The following is a 23,398-nucleotide window of genomic DNA, read 5'->3' as shown; positions in this document are numbered from 1 at the left end:
AGAAACATATGTTATTTTCAAAGTAAATAGTGGCAGTTTCCCCCTCTTCTCTCTTGCCAAGTATACTCTAGATCAGTGGTTATCAACCTCGGTCCTACGGACCTCCCCAACAGTTCACGTTTTCTAGGTCTCCACACAGAATCACAAGTGAAGTAATTAGCCCCACCTGTGGATCTTTTAAAATGTGTCAGTGAGTAATGAGTGCACCTGTGCACCTCCAGAAAAATGGCATGTTGACATTTTTCTGGTGTTCTGGTGAAATGTTTCTCCCCTACTATGCGTGCACATAACTCCATGAAAATAGACAAGTTATTTTCCCAGTTATTTTGCTGTATTGAATAATCGCAGCAATCAATAATGAGTAATCGCCAGCAGTGGCGTAACTTGTGTAAGGCAGCCCCCGCGGCCGCTTGGGGGAGCGGGGGCTGCGTGGGCGCCAGCACGGGACACTGACTGACAATCATCAGATTCATCACTGCTGCCGCAGTGTGCTGCCTGCCGCTACCCGCCGCGTCTCTCTGCCTCAGCTGTGTGTGTGAGCCGGAGGTGAGCTTAAGTTCACAGCCCCGGGCTGTCTCCAGCTACTACTCCTCTCCCGCATTTATACAGCAAGAGAGGGCAGCCGGAGCGCACACCCACAGCAGCAGCTTATTAGGCTGCTGCTCTACAGTACCTTGCTTTCTGTGCTCTGACAGGAAGCAGCCAGCGCTAGCAGCATGACCTCGTGAGTATACCCCCCCTGCTGCAGGACTCAGGAGTCATCATGCTGCTGAAGACAGGCAGCAGCAGCACGCTCACCTCCTCGTCCTCACCTCGTTTCCCTATCTCCCAGCCTCCCCCTTCCATCAGAGGGAGGGCACCAATTCTCCTTCCCCTTTTTTTTTTCAAGTTGCTGCTGAAGGCTGGAGCAGAAAAATGGAAGTCACATGGTGCAGCACTCTGGAGGAGCCTCAGCTCAACAAGCGGAGCAGTGTCCTGTCAGCCACCACAGAGAGCAGCAGTTTATCAGGTAGATACTGCTGTGGGGAGGGAAGGGAAAGATTGTCACAAAGAATATTGGGGGAGGAGAGGAGAGTGTCACAGAGCAGTGTGGGGGGAGGGGAGTGTCACAGGGTGATGTGTGGGGAGGGAGGAGAGTGTCTCAGAGAATAATGGGGGAAGAGGGGAGAGTGATGAGTGTCACAGACACAGAGTGATGTGGGCCCGGGGGGGAGGGGGAGAGTCTGACAGAGTGATGAGGGGGTTTTCAAAGATTGATGTGGGGGGGAGAGTGTGACAGTGATGTGTGGGGAGGGGGGATAGTGTATTATTATTATGTGTGCTAGGAGGGGGGATTGGTGTATTATGTATGCTGGGGGAGGGCTGATGGCATGAATGTGTGCACTGGGAGGGGGGAATGGCGTATTAATATGTGCGCTAGGTGGGGGGAATGGTGTATTATGTACGCTGGGAGGGGGGAATGGCGTATTATGTGCGCTGGGAGAGGGAATGACATTAATATGTGCGCTGGGTGGGGGGAATGGCGTATTATGTACCCTGGGAGAGGGAATGGCGTATTATGTACGCTGGGGGAGGGGGGGAATGGCGTATTATGTATGCTGGGGGAGGGGGGAATGGCGTATTATGTACGCTGGGGAAGGGGGCAATGGCGTATTATGTACGCTGGGGGAGGGGGAAATGGCGTATTATGTACGCTGGGGGAGGGGGGAATGGCGTATTATGTATGCTGGGGGAGGGGGGAATGGCGTATTTAATATGTACGCTGGGAGGGGGGAATGGTGTATTATGTACGCTGTGGGAGGGGGTAATGGCGTATTATGTACGCTGGGTGGGGGGAATGGCGTATTATTATGTGCGCTGGGAGGGGGTGGCATATTATTATGTGCGCGGGGTGGGGGGGAATGTGATATTATGTGCACTGAGTGGGGGGTGGCATATTATTATGTGGGATGGGGGAATGGCGTATTATGTGCTCTGGGAGGGGAATGGCATAGTATTATGTTCCAACAGTAGTTGCCAATGGATGCAGGCACGCATCTGTAGTATGCAGGATAGCAAATATAGGCTCTCATTCTGGTTGACTCAACCAAAATGCCGCCCGCACAAAGAGGCTGCAAATGCGCATAAATATTTATTCACAGACAAAACATCGCTCCCCAGCACAGGGAAGTGAATCAACCAGAATGAGGGCCATAGTGCAGTGTATGTTGAGAGGGGGGTGCAAGGTACCAGCAGTAGTATGTGCAAGGGGGTGGGTGCAGGTTAGCAACGTTAATGTGGGGGGAGGGGCTGTAGAATGTTGGCAAAAGTGTAGTGTGTGTGGAGATGGAGGTGCAGGGTAGCGGTGGTAGTGTGTGTGTGCGTGTGTGGAGTGCAGGATAGCTATAGAGCTTGATTCAGTAGCAATTGCAGTTTTGCTTAAAAGCACAGAGCAGGGCCGCCCAACATGCAAGGTCCCTCCCTGCAGAAATGTGATCACATTGTAAAAATGTGATATGATCGCATCTTTAAGGAAATCCCCTGCCTGCGCAGCTCAGCTGCGAAGGCAGGCGCAAGGCCAATATTTTCCATATTGCTGCAGCTGAGTGTGATGTCAGGCAGATGTCCAAAAATGGTCCTGACACGCCAGCGTTGTCCTGACCGTGCCCTGCCTTGCTGTCCTGTTTCCGCCCAACACTGACAAATAAAATGCGATCACATCCTTTTGGCCTAATAATTGATTTTCGCACTTGTCAAGCTGAATCAGGCCCATAGTGTAGTGCTTGCAGGGAAAGGGGTGCAGGGTAGTGGTGGTAGTGTGTGTGTGTGTGTGTGGAGGGAGGTGCAGGATAGCAGCAATAGTATAGAGGGTTCGGCGCGGGGTAGCAGCAGTAGTGTAGTGGCTTACACTCTCCATTTTCGCCCACTGACACTTACCCTCTTTCCATTACCATATAACCGTGAAACATTTTACAGAGACATGTAGAGAGGATATACAGATGTATCCCTTTTTGACTAAAGGCTATTAACGGCAAACGGGACTCAGTTGTCGTGATAAGCTTTCCTGCTGGTGTGCGTAGGATCATATAGGCCCTTATTCTGTTTCGTGCGGTACGGCCCGCGTGCGGCCGTACCGCCGATGTTTACAGTCTGCACATGCGCAGAGGTCATTCTGCGCATGTGCAGCCCCCTTCGCCGCAGACGTATTTCGTCCGCCGCAAAGGGGGCGTATAGGGGCGTGAGGGGCTTCATCCCCTCATTTCCCTATGTGTACGCCCCGCGTTTCATGGGCGTTCCCATGCAAACGCTGGGCGTATGCATGGAAATGAGGGCATGACGCAGCTCATGGGGGCGGAAAGCTGACGTCGCCGGATGTCAGCTTTCAGCCCCCATACAAGCTACCACACGGACGATTGTCCGTGTGGTCTCAGCTTGCGGGAGCTGCTGGGGCGTGCGGACCTGCCTTCGATGGTCGACGACCATCGAATGCAGGGGGCAGCTCCCACCATGGTGGAGGCGTACGCCTCCACCATTTTTATGCGGATCGCCAGCCGTCCGTGTACGGACGGCCGTGGCGATCCGTCTCGTGGGCGGGGATTGGTTTGTGCGGCCGGAGCCCCGTGTGCGGCTCTGGCCGCACCAACCAGAATAAGGGCCATAGTGTGTTCACTCCCATGAATGGGTTCTAGCGGATGTGATATATATATATATATATATATATATAGCAGTCGAGTGGTCTGGCACTCTGGACAACCACCGGGGTGCCTTCCTGAGGTAGAAATAGAGCTGACTTTGGATCCACAGCAGTGGAATCACGAGGCGGCACTCTCCGGATTTGGTGCAAAGTAAATTGTATTAAATCATGAACAAAAAATAAAGTGCAAAATCAGGTCATAGTTGTGAACAGTCTCAGGGAGCAATCCCCTTCCTCAGGACGACCAACAGGGTAATAACGTGCAGGATGTTTTTGTTTTTTTGTCCTTCACGTTATTACCCTGTTGGTCATCCTGAGGAAGGGGATTGCTCCCGAAACTGTTCACAACTATGACCTGATTTTGCACTTTATTTTTTGTTCATGATTTAATACAAAATTGGGCTCTGACATCTGGATCATCTTGGGAGTGCTACCCTTAATCGTATCATTATATTTAGATATTATGTATATGTATATATAGAGAGAGGTACAGAGGTTCCTGAGAGAGAAACCAGGCGGCACTCCACCAAGGTGTGATCCAATGTTTATTCACTCATCAACGTTTCAAAGCCCCATCGGGCTTTTTCATCAGGATATGCAAACCTTGAAACAAGTCCGTGGAGTGCCGCCTGGTTTCTCTCTCAGGAACCCCTGTACCTCTATTTGCTTCTTTGGGAGGGCACCCCGGCAATTAACCCCTTCCCCTTACTGGCAGGGGGCTGCAGACCTGAGTGCTGGTCAACACGTTGTGTATATATATGACCCAGCAAAAAATCAGACAATAGTCTCTTGTCTCTATATTTCCCATAGCCAGGATGGATGTGCTTACCTTGCTCCCCACTGTCCCAGCTAAGGCTGCTGCTATGTGAGTGGCCAGTGACCATTGCCCCATCTGAAGGAAGAGGACAGCCAGGTGGTCTGACCACACTACCCCCAACGTACCCCACAGATACCACTTATTATGTCTGTACCTTTATTATTAGTACTATTATACAGGGACAGAATAGTGGCCACTATGTACACACTGGGAGGTAAGGAACTCCCCCCACCCCACCCTTACAAATCCTGTGTTTGCCACTAGCCTCCCATTACCCCATCTGAGCTATGAGCTGATGTATGGGGAACTAGGTGATCTAGTCCAGTGATGGCTAACCTTCACACTCCAGCTGTTGTTGAACTACACATCCCAGCATCTCCTGCATCAGTTTTAGCATGGCCAAATAGTAAAACTTATGCAGGGCGTGCTGGGATGTGTAGTTCAACAACTGGAGTGTCAAGGTTAGCCATCACTGATCTAGTCAGATCGCTTAGAAAAGGGTCTGAAATAACCCCATGTGTACGCCCCTTAAGGCTTTAGGAGGGGAGCTCATGAACATGTTCCCCCTGCCTGAGAGGTGCTCTCCCTCCTCCCATTGTTCAGAATAATACATGGGCTGAAAACTTCATATACATATTTTTTAAGTGTAGTAATCAGCCCTGTTTCCTGCAGTGTCCGCGGCTGAATGTTTTGGCGACACCCGTGACTAGGTGGAAACCCGTGCATCTTTCAGCTTCAACTTTAGCAGGTATACTGATGTAGTAACCCCGCCTACTGTTATACTGGCCCTGCCCATTTTGATTTGGTGCCGCCCACATGAGGCCACTTCCAGAAAATTTCCAGGGCCACTTTTTGTCCCCAATCCGCCCCTGTGCGGCAGCCAATAAAAATCCTCAGCGTCACACTAACCAATCACAGTGCAGCCAGCAGCTTCATCCATACGCTGCCTGAGACCTCTGCACTTTGTTCCCTGGCTGCCTGCAGAGCCTGTAATAGCATGGAGCCTGTAATAGCGGCTACATAGTTCTCATACAGGGGTCTTTCCCCTGGCCCTGCAGCCACACCTACACTCGCAGCCCTGGATCATACAAGTGACAGTTCCCTGTGTGTTTCCAAGCCCTAGATGATGTCCATGCTGAAAACAAATGACAGGTATATATACACACACCTATACAACACATACACATCCCAATATTAATACCCCACCCCCACAACCTTATCCCTATACTACAGGTACACAGATCACTATACAGCACATGTTTCCAAATGTTTGAAAATTGAGCATACTGTACATCCCTGTATGCCGTACATACATTCCTACTTACAGATAGATCCCTATAGACATTAGGGAGATATATATAGCAGTCCCCTACATACAGTACATACTTCCCTATGTACAGCATGTAGAGTCCTATATAAAGCAGGTATATACAGTATGTAGTTTCCTAAAAATAGCAAGTATATACAGCACAAACAATATATAATATACACACACATACACCTACATAAGATCTCAAACACATATGACACGTATACAGCAAGTACATTAATCATAAAATATCTTTACCACATACAGCTGGCATACACAGCACATACGATCCCTATCTGTGTACAGGACTATATATATATATATATATATATATATATATATATATATATATATATATATATATATATATATACATACACACACACACACACACACACACACACATATATACCACACAGGATCCCTACAAACATACAGCATTATGGTGTGTGGTATAATATGTAATAGGTATTACGGCATTTGGCATAATGCAAAATGGGCATTACAGTGTGGCATAAAATGTAAGGGGCATTATGGCATGTGTGTATGTATGTATATATATATATACACACACACACACACACACACACATACATATATATATATATATATATATATATATATATATATATATATATATATATATATATACCACACAGGATCCCTACAAACATACAGCATTATGGTATGTGGTATAATATGTAATAGGTATTACGGCATTTGGCATAATGCAAAATGGACATTACAGTGTGGCATAACATGTAATGGGCATTATGGCATGTGGAATAATATGTAATGGGTGTGTGACATGTAGTAGGCAGTACGGTGTAAATTTTTGGTGCACTTCCCCTATTTTTAGATTGTCTGGCTCCTACACTTTCATCCTGGCTCCTAGATTTTACAAAAATTTGTCAAGCCCTGCCTTACAATATATTTTGTAGTGCCATTGTGATATTCATATATGTGTGTGTGTGTGTGTGTGTGTGTTTGACCAAAAATGGAAGGGGGGGGGGTGGGGGGCGCCAGATTTTTTTTTGGCAGGGGGGAGCATTTGGATAGCCGGAGGCATAAAGGTAGACAGGCTGGATTTAGGGGACACATAATGTAATATATACTATATAGGAGGGTACATTAGGGAAGATATGTTTCATGAGAGATAAGTGATGTCAAAGAGCAGTGTATAAGTGGCACTGGTACCCTAGGCATTATGTGTATAAGTAGAGCTGCTACTATGGGCATTACGTGTATAAGCAGAACTGCTAATGTGGGCATTATATGTATAGGTGGCATGGCTACTGTGGGCATTATATGTATAAGGGGCACTGCTACTATGGGCATTATGTGTATAAGTGCCACTATTACTGTGGGTGTTATGTGTATAAGGGGCACTGTTACTATGGGAATTATGTGTATAAGTGGTACTGCTACTGTGGGTATTGAGTGTATAAGTGGTACTGCTACTGTGGGTATTGTGTGTCTAAGTGATACTGCTACTGTAGGTATTGTGAATTAAGTAAACCTGATTGGACATCTAAGACCTACAGTGTTGGGTCGTGTTACTGTGGGCATTATGTGTATAAGCGGCACTGCTACTGTGGGCATTATGTTACTGTGGGCATTATGTGTATAAGCGACACTGCTACTGTGGGCATTATGTTACTGTGGGCATTATGTGTATAAGCGACACTGCTACTGTGGGCATTATGTTACTGTGGGCATTATGTGTATAAGCGACAATGCATTTGAAATGAGTTCCACCACCTCCAAGCACTGGTGATGGGATATCTAAATCCTCCAGTGTTGGGTGGTATGGTAAAAGAACATTATGTTATTGTGACTGAAGTAGTCCTGCTTGGATATCTTTTGTAAGCGCTGAAGTGCTGGCTCAATGAGACAATAACAATGCTGACGACTGATAGCACTAACTAGTAGCTTCTATTTGGATGTTTGTGTATTCTGCTCTCCAGCAGACATTATTTAAGTCATTATTGCGGTTGTTATATTATATGAAGTTTTGGTGTCTCTCTATGCATTGTGGCGTAGGTGAATGACGGCTACACTTCCCTGACAGGATTCTCTGTTGTGCATTTAAGCCGCATCATTATAATGTTTCTATGTTGCACTTGTTGGTCCTTACGTAATCTATACTAGGTTAGCAGACCTCAGAGAGATGCTTCCAACCTGTGCCTGTAATTATACATTTATATGTGTTGTGTGTTCCTGCATCAAACTCTACATGAGCCCAAGTGAGGTCCCCACATCACATAAATCTGATAAAGTACAAATGAAATCACTAATAAAGTAGTAGCTAATAAAAAACTCATGACAATACCACAAAGCTGACAGCATTTTTTTTCTCAGGCCGTTTCATTATTATTTTAGTAATGTTGTCTTGGTAAATAACTTGAAGGGTTTCGTATTTTGAAAGATTGTTTCTTGATGACACCAGGTTTGGTATAGGATGGACATCTTTTCGCTCCTCTGTGGCCTGGAATTGTAAATAAGCAATAGCTGAGATTGTACAGTATGTAAAACTGAACACTTTCTATCTAGACACACAAACACACCATATTTGTATAGTCTTCGTGTAATTACTTGTGCCATTTATGTTTACAATGCAATACTACGTTGTTATGTCTGGATTATTATGCAGCGCAATAACTTTGTACCAGCTTCTCCTTGCTCACCACCAGCCCAGGTATATCCACTGCACAAAAATACCTTAAATATAGTACTTAGGGGATGATTCAGGTTGGTTTGCGAAGCACATTTGGTTTGCTAATGGACAAAACATGAGCACTACAGGTGTGGCAGATGTTACGTACAGAGGCCCTGATTCTGGTTGGTACGCTATGTTGGAAATTCGCAATGGCAAACAATATTTTCTGCCTGGGCATACACATGATCTCTCTGAGCATGTGCAGGTGTTCACTGCGGGCACCCTCGGAGACTTGCTTAGTCTCCGTGTTGCTCACAACAGGGGGGGGGTCACGCTGGAGGCAGGGGTGACTTAGATTAGCGGGCTCTTCTGAAATCGTTCGATGGTCGGCTACCATCGAATGATTTTGCCCACCCATGCAAGGCTGCGAATGGATGTATATGCAAATCATCCATTCACAGTGCTGCGGGGAAAATATGTGAATAGCGGGCGGGGGGGGGGGGGGGGTCAAACAGCAGGCGGTGCTACTACAAGGCTCCCAAAGCAGTGAACTAATGCTGCTTTGCGAGCCAAACAGAATGAGGACCAGAAAGATTTATATTTGGGTGAGTTATTTTGTTTCTGTGCAGGGTAAATACTGGCTGCTTTATTATTACATTGCAATATAGATATCAGTTTGAAGTACACTCCCCACCCAAATCTAACTCTCTCTGCACATGTTACATCTGCCCCACCTGCAGTGCCCATGGTTTTGTCTATCAGCAATCCAAATGTGCTTTGCGAACCAACCTGAATCACCCCCTTAATTCCAATGTCACAGCTCTAGAAATGACAGATTTAATATATACAGCAAGACATCCTGCAACCCGGATGCCCTACAGAGGAAACACTGCTGTCAGTTTGAAGAAAAACTGGTTTAACAAACTGGGGACTCTTCTTGGACTTTTAGGGAGACTGGTTTTAAATCCCTTTGGTGATTGTGTGATGTTTACCTATCAGGCTGGTGCTGGATTTTATTTTTCTTTTAATAAATGTTTGATTATAAGGCACCTTGGGGGAAAAGTACTAACATCCCGGAATACGGCTGATCCCGGGTACAAATGGCTACGACTGGCCGTATTTCAGCAAAAATATGAATACGTGAATAGGGCAAATATACTAATCAGCCATATTCACCTGATTCATATTTTCCGATGTTGTAGCTGTTCCTATCCATTCATATTTGTATCCATTCATATTTATGGCTGCAAAATATGTACAAAGCAGCATCAGCATTGCACAAATCAGTCAGATCTGGGCAATGCTGCAAGAAAAAAAAATCCATCCTAGGGTCCCCCCACCCAGCCCCAGGCTCATAGAGCTGGTCCTGGTTGCAGAAATACAGGGAGGGAGGGGGGTTAGGGTTAGGCAGTGATAGGGGGGTGGGTTAGGGTCAGGCTGTGGGGAGGGAGTAATAAGGTTAGGCACCTAGAACAGTGGGTTAGGGTTGGGCTAAGGGGGCTTGGGTGGCGGGTTATGGGGGTTAGGATTAGGCAGTAGCAGGGAGGGTTAATGTCATGTTGTGGGTGGAGGAGGTTAGGGTTAGGCTGCAAAAAGGGAGGGATAGGGTTAGGGCGGGGTGGCACAGGGAAGGTGAGCATCAGTATTCTGACAGCTAGCCATTTGTACGTTTCCCTAAAAACTTCAGCCACTTTACAAATACTGTGCATACATTATATTTCACCTACTTGAGAACAGTTTACAATTTTAGCAATTCAATAAATATAATTTTCTTACCATTTTTTTGAAACGAAGAGAAATTTGTGCAAGCGGTATACTGCTATTTAATGTAGCCTGCACTGAAAGAGAATTAAACATAATAATAATTAACATGCTGTACTGTGTGCACAGGTGACAAGGTATGACAGACATTGAACATAGGTCAAAGTTTGTAAACACAATGTTTTGCTTAACTCTAAACTGTTCACTCTATAATAACAAACAAGTGCCGATAACACGGCAATAGAAAAAATATTTTCACATGGTGCCTGAAAATTTAAACCTGATTCTAGGTATTTGTGTGCGGCTGATTCAGAAAATACTATACAGGACATAATAAAAGCTCTAGTTTTTGAGATATTGCTGACTGCTGACCTATTGTTCTTATGCTCATTTTATAGATACAGTACGTTTTACTATTTTGCTGATACAATACACAAAGATTGGGGATTTCCAACCACGGGCGCAAGATGAATTGGTAGTCTTATGGATCCTCCTGGATTCTCCCTAGCAGTGTCTCGACCATGTAAGGGAAATTCAGAAGGAAAGATCGTGGTTACTACTACCCATAATATAATTTTACTGCAGTAAGCACATATAATGTTTCTTGTAAACCAAAAGAAGCGTACCCTACTTACAGTAGGCAGGGCAGCGTAAATACACGTAGCGTTTTTTTTTTTTTTTTTTTTTTTTCTTGTCCTCCTTCTTGATTATTCTTCCTTCTTCCTGTTTTCTTTCTTTCTGTGGACCAACTCTCCCAATATATTCCTCAGTTGTAATTAAGAGTGATGAATATTGTAGGAAAAAATATACAATATGTATGGTTAGTGGTTTGTTCACGGTGTAGTGAAACAATAAAAAGGAACACCCAGTGGTCGAATGGAATGGAGAAGTGGTGATTAGATCGTACCTTACTCACCAAAGTAGAGGTAAGGTACACACATAAAGGTTTCTTTATCTCGGGGAAGTTCTAATAAACCCAAGAGATGATGGCGTACCCCAACTCACGTCAGTAAAGGATTTCTTTACACCCGTAGCGTGTTCTTTAAAGAGGCTTGACCTTGGCCAGAAGACAGCAATTTTCCTCTCCAAGTTGTGTGGTGCAAAAACAAAACAATATAGTACAGATGTGTTAGATCTTAGTGGGTCTCTAAATTATATAGCAGAACACCCGGTGATCACATGAAGTGGAATGGTGATGATTGGATCGTACCTTACTCACCAAAGATAAAGGTAAGGTACATATACAAAGGTTTCTTTCAATTTGGAGAGGTTCTATTTCATCTATAGACCCAAAAGATGATGGCGTACCCCAACTCACGTCAAGGGAGATTTCTTTACACACGTAGCGTGTTCTTTATATGGGGGGGGGGGGGGGGGCTTGACCTTGGCCCGAAGATGACAGTTTTCCTCTCCAAGTGATATAGTGCAGAAAAACAATATGATATGAAAAAGGATGTGTTAGATCTGATTAAATGGGTCTCTATGTCATAAAGGCATGGAGGTTGCTCATATTAGAGGGTGTTTAATTTAATATAGCCAAGAGGTACTCATATCGTACCATACTGTAACTCACACGTGACAGTGCAGTTGAACACCTGTAAAGGTATCTTTATCTAGAGGTGACGTTTTTCCACAGTGGAAGTGCTTCTATTAGACGGTGTAAGATAGGGAAATCTCAACAGAAGATTTTCATTGGCGTACCCGAACTCACAGTTATACGGCGTTTTCACCACATATAACGGTTTCTTTAATCCTGGGTCTGGGGGAGCTTAGCAGTTGATATAAGTAGTTCCAAACAGATGGTTCCAAAAAGGAGATAGTCTCTTCAAAAAATGTATTTATTTATAAAAAACAATGGCAAAAGATATCCTTCATCCCAACAATGAAAGGATATTAATAACCATCCAAGAGGACTTCCACAATAAGTCCCAAAATTTACAAAAAACGTATAAAAATACAAAACATGGTAAAAAATCCTAAAAAACTTTTTAAAAAATACATACAAAATCCAGAACAAAGGTATCCAGGGGAAATGATGGCTGCTCACCTTCCACAGAAGTTTGTCAACGCGTTTCGGTGTCTACACACCTTTTTCAAGACATATCTGTGGACAGTGAGCTACCATCTTTTATACCGAGAGCAGCCAATCGGGGTGCACAGGAAATGAGATCATTGACATTACACTAGATTGTTCAAAACTTATGTACACAATGTGAATCATACATTTTATATCATGACACATTAAGGAACCAGATATAGTTCACAAAAATCTGTATAGAGAGTCCATAAACAATGATAAATGTCCATTCGTCTGAATAGTATAAACGGTCACCATAGCAACCATGCGCGTCACTTCCTGTTTCCAGGTTCGTTTTCCAATATGATGTTACTACGGCAATCTGATGCGCCAAATATGTGCTATATACCTGCACACATTATCGCTGGAGCTCCTGAATGTCAGAGATAATAGAGCGAGCTGCGATCTTAGGTTAGAGAAGACGCGCTGCTGTTAATGTTCCGCTTCCGGTTGCTGGAACGCAAACTACGGAAGCCTGGATGGATCAGGTGGCTGGGAGTGAATTGCAGCTTCCGGTTTTTGAACCGCATAACGCGGAAATAGCTGGTTCAGACGGCCTGGCTTTGAAGTGCGTTGCATGTTGCCATGGTGACCCGTATCTGGCAGCAAAACAAGTGCAAAAAGAGAGGATTAGAGGTTATTAATAACGACAGTATGCATCACATTATAATAAATCAATTAGTAACCAGATTTCTGGTATGTATATTTATCAATAATATCCATTTAACCATTAATGAAAAATACGCTGTGTTCTAAGAGGCTCACATACACAGCCTGCTTACACAAAAGGATTCATTTGAAACAAAAGCATTATATATGTATTGATCCACTAATATATTTAACCACTTGTTTTTAGGCGATTAAATTGTGCTCTATATGCACTGGATGGTAACCAATTGAACTTATACATATTTAAGGCAATGAAAAAACATGATTTTTGTGGAGAACAGTGACTTCAAGCCTAAGGCATCCTATTAGAGGAACCATTTTAGCTCGAAGTCACTGTTCAATCCACCTGGTATTAGAGAATTGCAATTGAAGATGAGATTCATCTCCATTTTTGCCAATGGGGTAATATTGTCATTATGTCTGAGGTTGTTCTTTACAACTCTAAGTCCGCAGAATGAAGCAATTTCTGCGGGAGAGCAGTTGTGTACCGCTTTGAAATGAGCTGATAATGCATGGGATTCAAAACCGTTCTTAATGTTTCGAATATGTTCTCCCAGTCTGGTTTTCAAGGCTCTGGTTGTGCGGCCGATATAATGTTTTTTACAGCTACATTCTATAGTATAAATGAAATTTTTTACATTGCAGGTTATGAAGTCTCTAATGTACATTTTGTACTCATTTATCGTATATTCTGTTATCTTATTGGAACCCTTACTTTTTATGTTCTTACATCCCACACAGCTACCGCATCTGAAAAAACCTTTTGTGTTTATTCTCGACATTGGTGGTTTTGAGGTGTATGCACTCTTTACCAATGTGGATTTAATGTTGGGGGCTCTGCGGTATATGTGTTTGGGTCGATCTGGGAGTAGATTCTTTAAAATGGGGTCGCACAATAGGACTTTCCAGTGTTTTTTAAACACTTTTTCAATATTTTTATGTTCCTGTGTATAAGTGGATACGAAAGCAAAGGCAAAATTATCCCTCTTAGTCTTTATTTGGCTGACAGTCACGTGGTTTGTGGTATTTGTTTCCACAAGCTCTATTTCTTTCTCTAGTTTTTCTTTTTCATATCCGCATGCAATGAACTTTCTTTTCATGTCAGTTGCCTGCTCTTGAAAAATTTTGTTATCGGAACAATTTCTACGTAGTCTTTTAAATTGCCCTTTGGGGACTGAATTCAGCCATTGGGTGTGATGGCAGCTTGATCACAAGCAATCTATCCATGTTTGTAGACCATCATCTTCAACCCTTGGTATGCCTGAATAAGTCACATTTAAAGGACACTGGAGATTTTATTAAACTCATAGATTCTATTACATGGAAATCAAACTCCTTGTTAGTCACGGCCGATGTAGGCTCACTTTATACTATAATTGAGCATGATGTGGGCATACAAAGTGCAAAGTATTTCCTCTCTCTGTCAGAAGAACCTCAAGGCCTCCAGGATTTCATCCTAGAAGGTATATCCTTTATTTTACAGAACAATTTCTTTTTATTCAACGAGGACTTTTACGTTCAACGTACCGGTACTGCGATGGGCACCAGATTCGCCCCAAGTTATGCCAACCTGTTTATGGGGGCATGGGAGCTGAATAACATCTGGGCAAACAACCCACTTGGGGCGAGTCTGGTGTCCTACGCTAGGTACATTGACGATATTTTTTTCGTGTGGGAGGGAGATAAACAAACCCTCAACACCTTTTGTGAGCATTTAAACAACAATAATTGTAATATAAAGCTCACATTTGAAATAGATGAGGAAACTATACATTTTTTAGATATAACAGTTTATGTGGAAGAAGGGAAGCTTAAATATAAAAATTATCGCAAACCCACAGACTCCGGCACATATATCTCCTCATCAAGCTGCCATCACACCCAATGGCTGAATTCAGTCCCCAAAGGGCAATTTTAAAGACTACGTAGAAATTGTTCCGATAACAAAATTTTTCAAGAGCAGGCAACTGACATGAAAAGAAAGTTCATTGCATGCGGATATGAAAAAGAAAAACTAGAGAAAGAAATAGAGCTTGTGGAAACAAATACCACAAACCGCGTGACTGTCAGCCAAATAAAGACTAAGAGGGATAATTTTGCCTTTGCTTTCGTATCCACTTATACACAGGAACATAAAAATATTGAAAAAGTGTTTAAAAAACACTGGAAAGTCCTATTGTGCGACCCCATTTTAAAGAATCTACTCCCAGATCGACCCAAACACATATACCGCAGAGCCCCCAACATTAAATCCACATTGGTAAAGAGTGCATACACCTCAAAACCACCAATGTCGAGAATAAACACAAAAGGTTTTTTCAGATGCGGTAGCTGTGTGGGATGTAAGAACATAAAAAGTAAGGGTTCCAATAAGATAACAGAATATACGATAAATGAGTACAAAATGGACATTAGAGACTTCATAACCTGCAATGTAAAAAATGTCATTTATACTATAGAATGTAGCTGTAAAAAACATTATATCGGCCGCACAACCAGAGCCTTGAAAACCAGACTGGGAGAACATATTCGAAACATTAAGAACGGTTTTGAATCCCATGCATTATCAGCTCATTTCAAAGCGGTACACAACTGCTCTCCCGCAGAAATTGCTTCATTCTGCGGACTTAGAGTTGTAAAGAACAACCTCAGACATAATGACAATATTACCCCATTGGCAAAAATGGAGATGAATCTCATCTTCAATTGCAATACTCTAATACCAGGTGGATTGAACAGTGACTTCGAGCTAAAATGGTTCCTCTAATAGGGTGCCTTAGGCTTGAAGTCACTGTTCTCCACAAAAATCATGTTTTTTCATTGCCTTAAATATGTATAAGTTCAATTGGTTACCATCCAGTGCATATAGAGCACAATTTAATCGCCTAAAAACAAGTGGTTAAATATATTAGTGGATCAATACATATATAATGCTTTTGTTTCAAATGAATCCTTTTGTGTAAGCAGGCTGTGTATGTGAGCCTCTTAGAACACAGCGTATTTTTCATTAATGGTTAAATGGATATTATTGATAAATATACATACCAGAAATCTGGTTACTAATTGATTTATTATAATGTGATGCATACTGTCGTTATTAATAACCTCTAATCCTCTCTTTTTGCACTTGTTTTGCTGCCAGATACGGGTCTCCATGGCAACATGCAACGCACTTCAAAGCCAGGCCATCTGAACCAGCTATTTCCGCGTTATGCGGTTCAAAAATCGGAAGCTGCAATTCACTCCCAGCCACCTGATCCATCCAGGCTTCCGTAGTTTGCGTTCCAGCAACCGGAAGCGGAACATTAACAGCAGCGCGTCTTCTCTAACCTAAGATCGCAGCTCGCTCTATTATCTCTGACATTCAGGAGCTCCAGCGATAATGTGTGCAGGTATATAGCACATATTTGGCGCATCAGATTGCCGTAGTAACATCATATTGAAAAACGAACCTGGAAACAGGAAGTGACGCGCATGGTTGCTATGGTGACCGTTTATACTATTCAGACGAATGGACATTTATCATTGTTTATGGACTCTCTATACAGATTTTTGTGAACTATATCTGGTTCCTTAATGTGTCATGATATAAAATGTATGATTCACATTGTGTACATAAGTTTTGAACAATCTAGTGTAATGTCAATGATCTCATTTCCTGTGCACCCCGATTGGCTGCTCTCAGTATAAAAGATGGTAGCTCACTGTCCACAGATATGTCTTGAAAAAGGTGTGTAGACACCGAAACGCGTTGACAAACTTCTGTGGAAGGTGAGCAGCCATCATTTCCCCTGGATACCTTTGTTCTGGATTTTGTATGTATTTTTTTAAAAAAAATTTTAGGATTTTTTACCATGTTTTGTATTTTTATACGTTTTTTGTAAATTTTGGGACTTATTGTGGAAGTCCTCTTGGATGGTTATTAATATCCTTTCATTGTTGGGATGAAGGATATCTTTTGCCATTGTTTTTTATAAATAAATAAATTTTTTGAAGAGACTATCTCCTTTTTGGAACCATCTGTTTGGAACTACTTATATCAACTGCTAAGCTCCCCCAGACCCAGGATTAAAGAAACCGTTATATGTGGTGAAAACGCCGTATAACTGTGAGTTCGGGTACGCCAATATAAATCTTCTGTTGAGATTTCCCTATCTTACACCGTCTAATAGAAGCACTTCCACTGTGGAAAAACTTCACCTCTAGATAAAGATACCTTTACAGGTGTTCAACTGCACTGTCACGTGTGAGTTATGGTACGATATGAGTACCTCTTGGCTATATTAAATTAAACACCCTCTAATATGAGCAACCTCCATGCCTTTATGACATAGAGACCCATTTAATCAGATCTAACACATCCTTTTTCATATCATATTGTTTTTCTGCACTATATCACTTGGAGAGGAAAACTGTCATCTTCGGGCCAAGGTCAAGCCCCCCTCCCCCCCTCCCATATAAAGAACACGCTACGTGTGTAAAGAAATCTCCCTTGACGTGAGTTGGGGTACGCCATCATCTTTTGGGTCTATAGATGAAATAGAACCTCTCCAAATTGAAAGAAACCTTTGTATATGTACCTTACCTTTATCTTTGGTGAGTAAGGTACGATCCAATCATCACCATTCCACTTCATGTGATCACCGGGTGTTCTGCTATATAATTTAGAGACCCACTAAGATCTAACACATCTGTACTATATTGTTTTGTTTTTGCACCACACAACTTGGAGAGGAAAATTGCTGTCTTCTGGCCAAGGTCAAGCCTCTTTAAAGAACACGCTACGGGTGTAAAGAAATCCTTTACTGACGTGAGTTGGGGTATGCCATCATCTCTTGGGTTTATTAGAACTTCCCCGAGATAAAGAAACCTTTATGTGTGTACCTTACCTCTACTTTGGTGAGTAAGGTACGATCTAATCACCACTTCTCCATTCCATTCGACCACTGGGTGTTCCTTTTTATTGTTTCACTACACCGTGAACAAACCACTAACCATACATATTGTATATTTTTTCCTACAATATTCATCACTCTTAATTACAACTGAGGAATATATTGGGAGAGTTGGTCCACAGAAAGAAAGAAAACAAGAAAAAAAGAAGAAAAAAAGAAACCGCTACGTGTATTTACGCTGCCCTGCCTACTGTAAGTAGGGTACGCTTCTTTTGGTTTACAAGAAACATTATATGTGCTTACTGCAGTAAAATTATATTATGGGTAGTAGTAACCACGATCTTTCCTTCTGAATTTCCCTTACATGGTCGAGACACTGCTAGGGAGAATCCAGGAGGATCCATAAGACTACCAATTCATCTTGCGCCCGTGGTTGGAAATCCCCAATCTTTGTGTATTGTATCGTTTTTTCAGTTATTGGGTGATAACTGGGGGTCTGTACAGTCCATAGGCAGCATAGCGCCATCACAGGTCATTTTCTATACTTTTCGAGAATACTATTTTGCTGATGTTTGTGTGTGTACCCTACATGTTCTTGGGAACTATAAGGATGCTTACTGCTTTGAACTTGTGGAGTATATACGCTTTCTGTTCACTTGGTTGTAGCATAAGCAACAAAGTGCATTAACTCTACAGTCATTTGAATCAATTTCCATTGTATTGGCGATGTAAGTGAAGGACATAAGTGAGTGATTTCACTAGGAAATTATATATATATATATCAATATTTATCTAGACGAAGTTCTCCCAAGCGGGAATGTACACTCGCCACAATATCGAAGAGACTTGCTCTGATAAAATTCAAGGTAGTCTTTATTTCATAAGGAGATATCCAACAGTTGTGCCATAATATTAAAGCCCCGACGTTTCGGTCCTACATCTGGACCTTTATCAAGGAGCATAGGCAGAAATAGTCAAAGTGTGCAACAACACAAGGTAGCAGATCAGCATGGTTCAGGAACGCCAACGTCAATATGTATGTATCTCTATGTCTAGTGTCCGTGAGTCTCTGAATCACTGCCATCTGTTGGCAGAGATTAAAACTACATCTCTCTCTCACACATGCACAAACACAGAAGGTAGCAGACTAGCTTTTGAAGCTCTTGCTTCGAGCGAGCTATAAAATAATAATTGCACCCAACAAATGAAATGCACCAATCTGTATAGCACATATCATAGCTGCTGTAATAGAATGTTTACACTTTCCATTTTGCACAAAAATGTATTGTCTTAATTTTAATATGGATTGGTATTTTTACTATGTAATTAAACTTAATATAAATAATTAAATCTTAGTGCAAAATGTATATTGTGCACATAATTTATATAGAATTTTCTGTTATCGCATGTGCAATGTTATTAGTTTTAAAATGTTGATAAACTGTTAATTTTTAAATGTTATTCATATATTATTCTATATTATTCACATCTAGAGGCTGATAAAAATAATAATAATGATAATAATAATAATATTTAATTGAATACTGCATGAGAGGCTAAAAATTCAGTAGATAATTAATTTGAACTCAATGTTATAAGTGTATCGATTTAACTATACATTATGTAGATGTTGTTTGTTTAAATTACAGTATATACATAAGAAATGTAATAGGATGAGAGAATCAAAAAGTAAGAGATTTGGTAAGAAATCTCCAGTTTTTTTAAAGCCGCAATCATTTACACTGCAAAATCAAACCGGTCTTGCAGTGTAAATGATTGCCACTTTGAAAAAACTGGAGATTTCTTACCAAATCTCTTACTTTCTGATTCTCTCACCCATTACATTTCTATTACACAGATGTCAATTTAGTCTATTCACACTGATATTATTCATGTCTGATATGTAAACTACCTACTTTTAATGGCTCAATGGTGAGTGCTTATTTATTTTATAAACAATCTATCTATATATTAAAGATATACAGTTAATCTGCGTAAATATTAGACAACATGCGAACACAATGTCACAACAATTTTCCCTGGAACTTCCAGACAAATGATATACAGTAGTGCAATCTTGTAAAATACATTGTCAGTGCCCACATCCAGAAGTACGCCGTCGTTAAATATACATACAAATCTTCCTGCATGTTCAAAAGATCAGCAGAAATGACAAGCGACCAGCAAAAATGAGCATCGGCATTGTGATAGAGAGTACGCACTGTACGATTTACATGATTTGTCATCAGGAACCCATCATTATGATCCACCTCATTTAAAAAGTTGTCTAATATGTATGCAGCTATATGTATCTTTCTATCTACACATTAAAACAATTACAAAGTTTCAGTTTGCAGACTAGAATTTGTAAAGAATCTTTACAATGCTGCAGTGGTATTGTGTAGTAAAAATCAGCATTATTGACCTTAGCTACAGTAGAACACTATCTGACTACAAAAGCATGTAACACATTCATTGAACTTTAGAAGCATATTCTATACACACAGCTTGAAAGAGTTATCTAGTTTCAGAATCTGATGTACAGTATATATCTAGTTAAAACCTTGTATGAGTACACATAAGCATGCTTTTGTTTGCCTTGATGAAGTATTCCTACCTCTTACAGGTTTCCCAGCGTGCAGCATACTGTTGCCTTCTCTTCCTGGAATCTGAGAACAGCTACAAGTTTTAAAGGGGCAGTGCTGCCTACATTTAAAGTGGCAATGAATACATTTAGATGTACTTGTACTGAAGCAAAATTGTACATTCTATTAAACAACGTCAAGCTTCAAGGACCATTTGTAGGCAGAATGTAAAAGGAATCATATCACCAAGGTTTTTTTTTATATTGCTCATTATGCTAGCAAAAAAAAAGTTTAATCTTACTGTACTTATAAACTTTTCTATATATATTTTTTTACTATGAATTGTAGTTTCTACCCATTTCATACAAAATCCCAAAAAATATTTACTTAAAAACAATGATGTTGCTGCAGGGCTAGAATCAATCCATTGTCGCAATATACGTTTTTTTTTAAACACATCTGATCTGATACTTATTAGTGTTTTTCCTTGAGTAAATCTTAAATTCCGCCAATATTGCCCATTCTGCTGTCAGATGCACATACCCTGCAGAATGTGTATATGCAAATTTTTGTACTTGTTCCAAAAAGTGTTTATTTTTTTAATCACAGAACGGTACTTGTGTAATATCTGGGCGCCTGATTTTTTTAATCGCATGCTTTAACTTAACTTCCCAATGGGAACCGATTTTGGGGTTTTTTAAGATGTTCCTGTACAATTAAAAAAATCGGTCTCATTATTATAATGGCATGCGATGCGACGCGACCGACCCGATTTTGCCATTGGACCCAATGTTAAATTGTACCTCAGACCCGATTTTACATTGGATCCAATGTTAAATGCCCCCAGACCTGATTTTTAATTGTATACCCACCCTGATGGTTAATTATTAGGTCAAATGCCCCCCCATTGTTAACGCCACCCCACGATCAACGCCAACCCGAAGCGTGGCGAGCGGTGGCGGTACGCGTCCTCCGACCTTTTCATAGGTCAAATGCCCCCCCCCCCATTGTTAACGGCACCCCATGATCAACGCCAACCCAAAGCGTGGCGAGTGGCGGTGGTACGTGTCCTCCGACCTTTTCATACCCCCCACTATCCACATTGGCGTGGAGTTGATTTTATTTAGTGTGGCGAGCGCAGCAAGCCACCGAACCCGAAGTGTGGCGAGCGGACGCGGAATACAAGCCCGAAGCGTGGCGAGCACAGCGAGTCCCGCGTGGGGCGCGGATTACTTAACATGTTTTCCGCGTCCCTTCGCGGGCTCGCTGTGCACGGCAGTCTTCGGGCTCGTATTCCGCGTGCGCTCGCCATGCTTCGAGCTCGGGGGCTCGCCACACTATATAAAATCGACTCCACGCCGACGTGGATAGCGGGGGTATGAAAAGGTCGGAGGATGCATACTGCCGCCCCTCGCGGCCTCGCTGCGCTCGCCACACTTCGGGTTGACGTTGATCATGGCGTTAACAATGGGGGGGGGGCATTTCACATAGTAATTACCCATCAGCGTGGGTATACAATTAAAAATGGGGTCCGTGGGGCATTTATCATTGGTTCCAATGTAAAATCGGGTCTCAGGGACCATTTAACATTGGATCCAATGTAAAAATCGGGTCGAATCGGTCGCATGCGATGCGACTGATTTTTCGGACCCGATGTCAAAATCGGGCGTTCAGATATTACACAAGTACCCACAGAACATTCCCACAAACAAGGTATAATTTATGTATTAGCCAATCCCATTTTATATCCCTTCATAATACACATTTTTAAGCATTTTCTGTAAAATATAAAAAGTGTGTGTGTGTGTGTGGGCAGGCTTTTAGTGTGCCATCTGGGTACTTATGTAGTATCTGGGCACCCGATTTTCGGATTGTATGCCTTTCCTTAAGGCATACAATCAGATGCGATTCGACGCGATTTTCGGCAAAATCGCTTCGAATCGCATCCGATATCGCATGCGATGCGATTCGATTTTGCATAGGGTTCAATGTTAACAAGGTCCTGTTCATTTCCCCACTATCCAAGTGGGCATGGAGTTGGATATAAACCTGTGGCGAGCGTAGCGAGCCACCGAGCCCGAAGCGTGGCGAGCGGAAGCCGATTTTTTAAAAAGTATTCTGTGTCCCCTCACGGGGCTCGCTGCGCTCGCCACGCTTCGGTCTCGGTGGCTCGCTACGCTCGCCAAAGGTTTATATCCCACTCCATGCCCACTTGGATAGTGGAGGAAGGAAAAGGACCCCTTTTCCCCATTGAATTCTATGTTAAAATGGACTCAGACCATTCTAGAGTATTGGAACCAGGGGGAAAGAGAGCCATGCAGGGCCCCAGTAATAAATGGGGATGTAGCCTAAAATATGGGCATGGAAATAATAGAATGAAAAAATAAATATCATAAAAATGCAAATACATTGCACTTATGCAATGCATTCACATTTCTGCGATGCGACTGCAATTATTTTGTAATTGCATCACAGGTATGGACTATACTGTATATATGCTGGGCAGCAATTCCCTGTGCTAGGCAGCTCCCCAAATCTACAACTGAAGCTGAATTAGCCTCTATATCAAGCCCATGACAACATTGGGGGGTATGGATGATTGGGTAGACAGCAAGATGGTCGACAAGCATTAGGTCGACAACACTAGGTCGACATGCATTACGGTCGACATGGGTTAGGTCGACACAAGCATTAGGTTGACATGGGGAATGTCGAAAATCAAAAGGTTGACATTAGGTTTTTCACTGTTTTGTTTGTCCTGAATTTCGGCACAGACACTGCAACGTAGCACCACGTACCCTCGCAGGGCTCGATGCACTCACCCTGCTACGGGCACAGTGCCTCGCTAAACTCTGAACACTATTTTATTCTCCCACCACGACCTAGTGCAGTGGTTCCCAAACTGTGTGCCTAGGCTCCCTGGAGTGCCTCGGGAAACTTGCAGGGGTGCCTT

At 42.4% G+C, this 23,398-nt stretch overlaps 1 protein-coding gene and 1 long non-coding RNA gene across 2 annotated transcripts in view; one reads left to right on the top strand and one right to left on the bottom strand.

Annotated features, from left to right (window-relative positions):
• LOC146080565 (enoyl-CoA delta isomerase 2-like) overlaps nucleotides 1–20,536 on the bottom strand; it is a 32,553-nt gene extending 12,017 nt beyond the window's left edge. Inside the window, exons 1-3 of the mRNA XM_083188005.1 lie at nucleotides 20,478–20,536; nucleotides 10,235–10,296; nucleotides 8,132–8,287 (exon numbers count right to left, since the gene is read on the bottom strand). Of these exons, the coding sequence (XP_083044131.1) occupies nucleotides 8,132–8,287; nucleotides 10,235–10,296; nucleotides 20,478–20,505 (246 nt within the window). The 5' untranslated portion in view covers nucleotides 20,506–20,536. The remainder of the gene's footprint in view (nucleotides 1–8,131; nucleotides 8,288–10,234; nucleotides 10,297–20,477) is intronic.
• LOC146080566 (uncharacterized) lies at nucleotides 267–20,772 on the top strand. Its single transcript, XR_014474906.1, has 4 exons — nucleotides 267–724; nucleotides 890–1,009; nucleotides 5,163–5,238; nucleotides 20,487–20,772. It is a non-coding gene; the product is annotated as an uncharacterized LOC146080566 (long non-coding RNA).
• Nucleotides 20,773–23,398: the final 2,626 nt, after the last annotated feature.

This window comes from Crinia signifera, chromosome 5 (genome assembly GCF_055691185.1).
Source record: "Crinia signifera chromosome 5, ASM5569118v1, whole genome shotgun sequence".
NCBI lineage: Eukaryota > Metazoa > Chordata > Amphibia > Anura > Myobatrachidae > Crinia > Crinia signifera.
The sequence above is the reverse complement of the archived record's forward strand: the minus strand, read 5'-3'. Positions and strand labels throughout refer to the sequence as shown.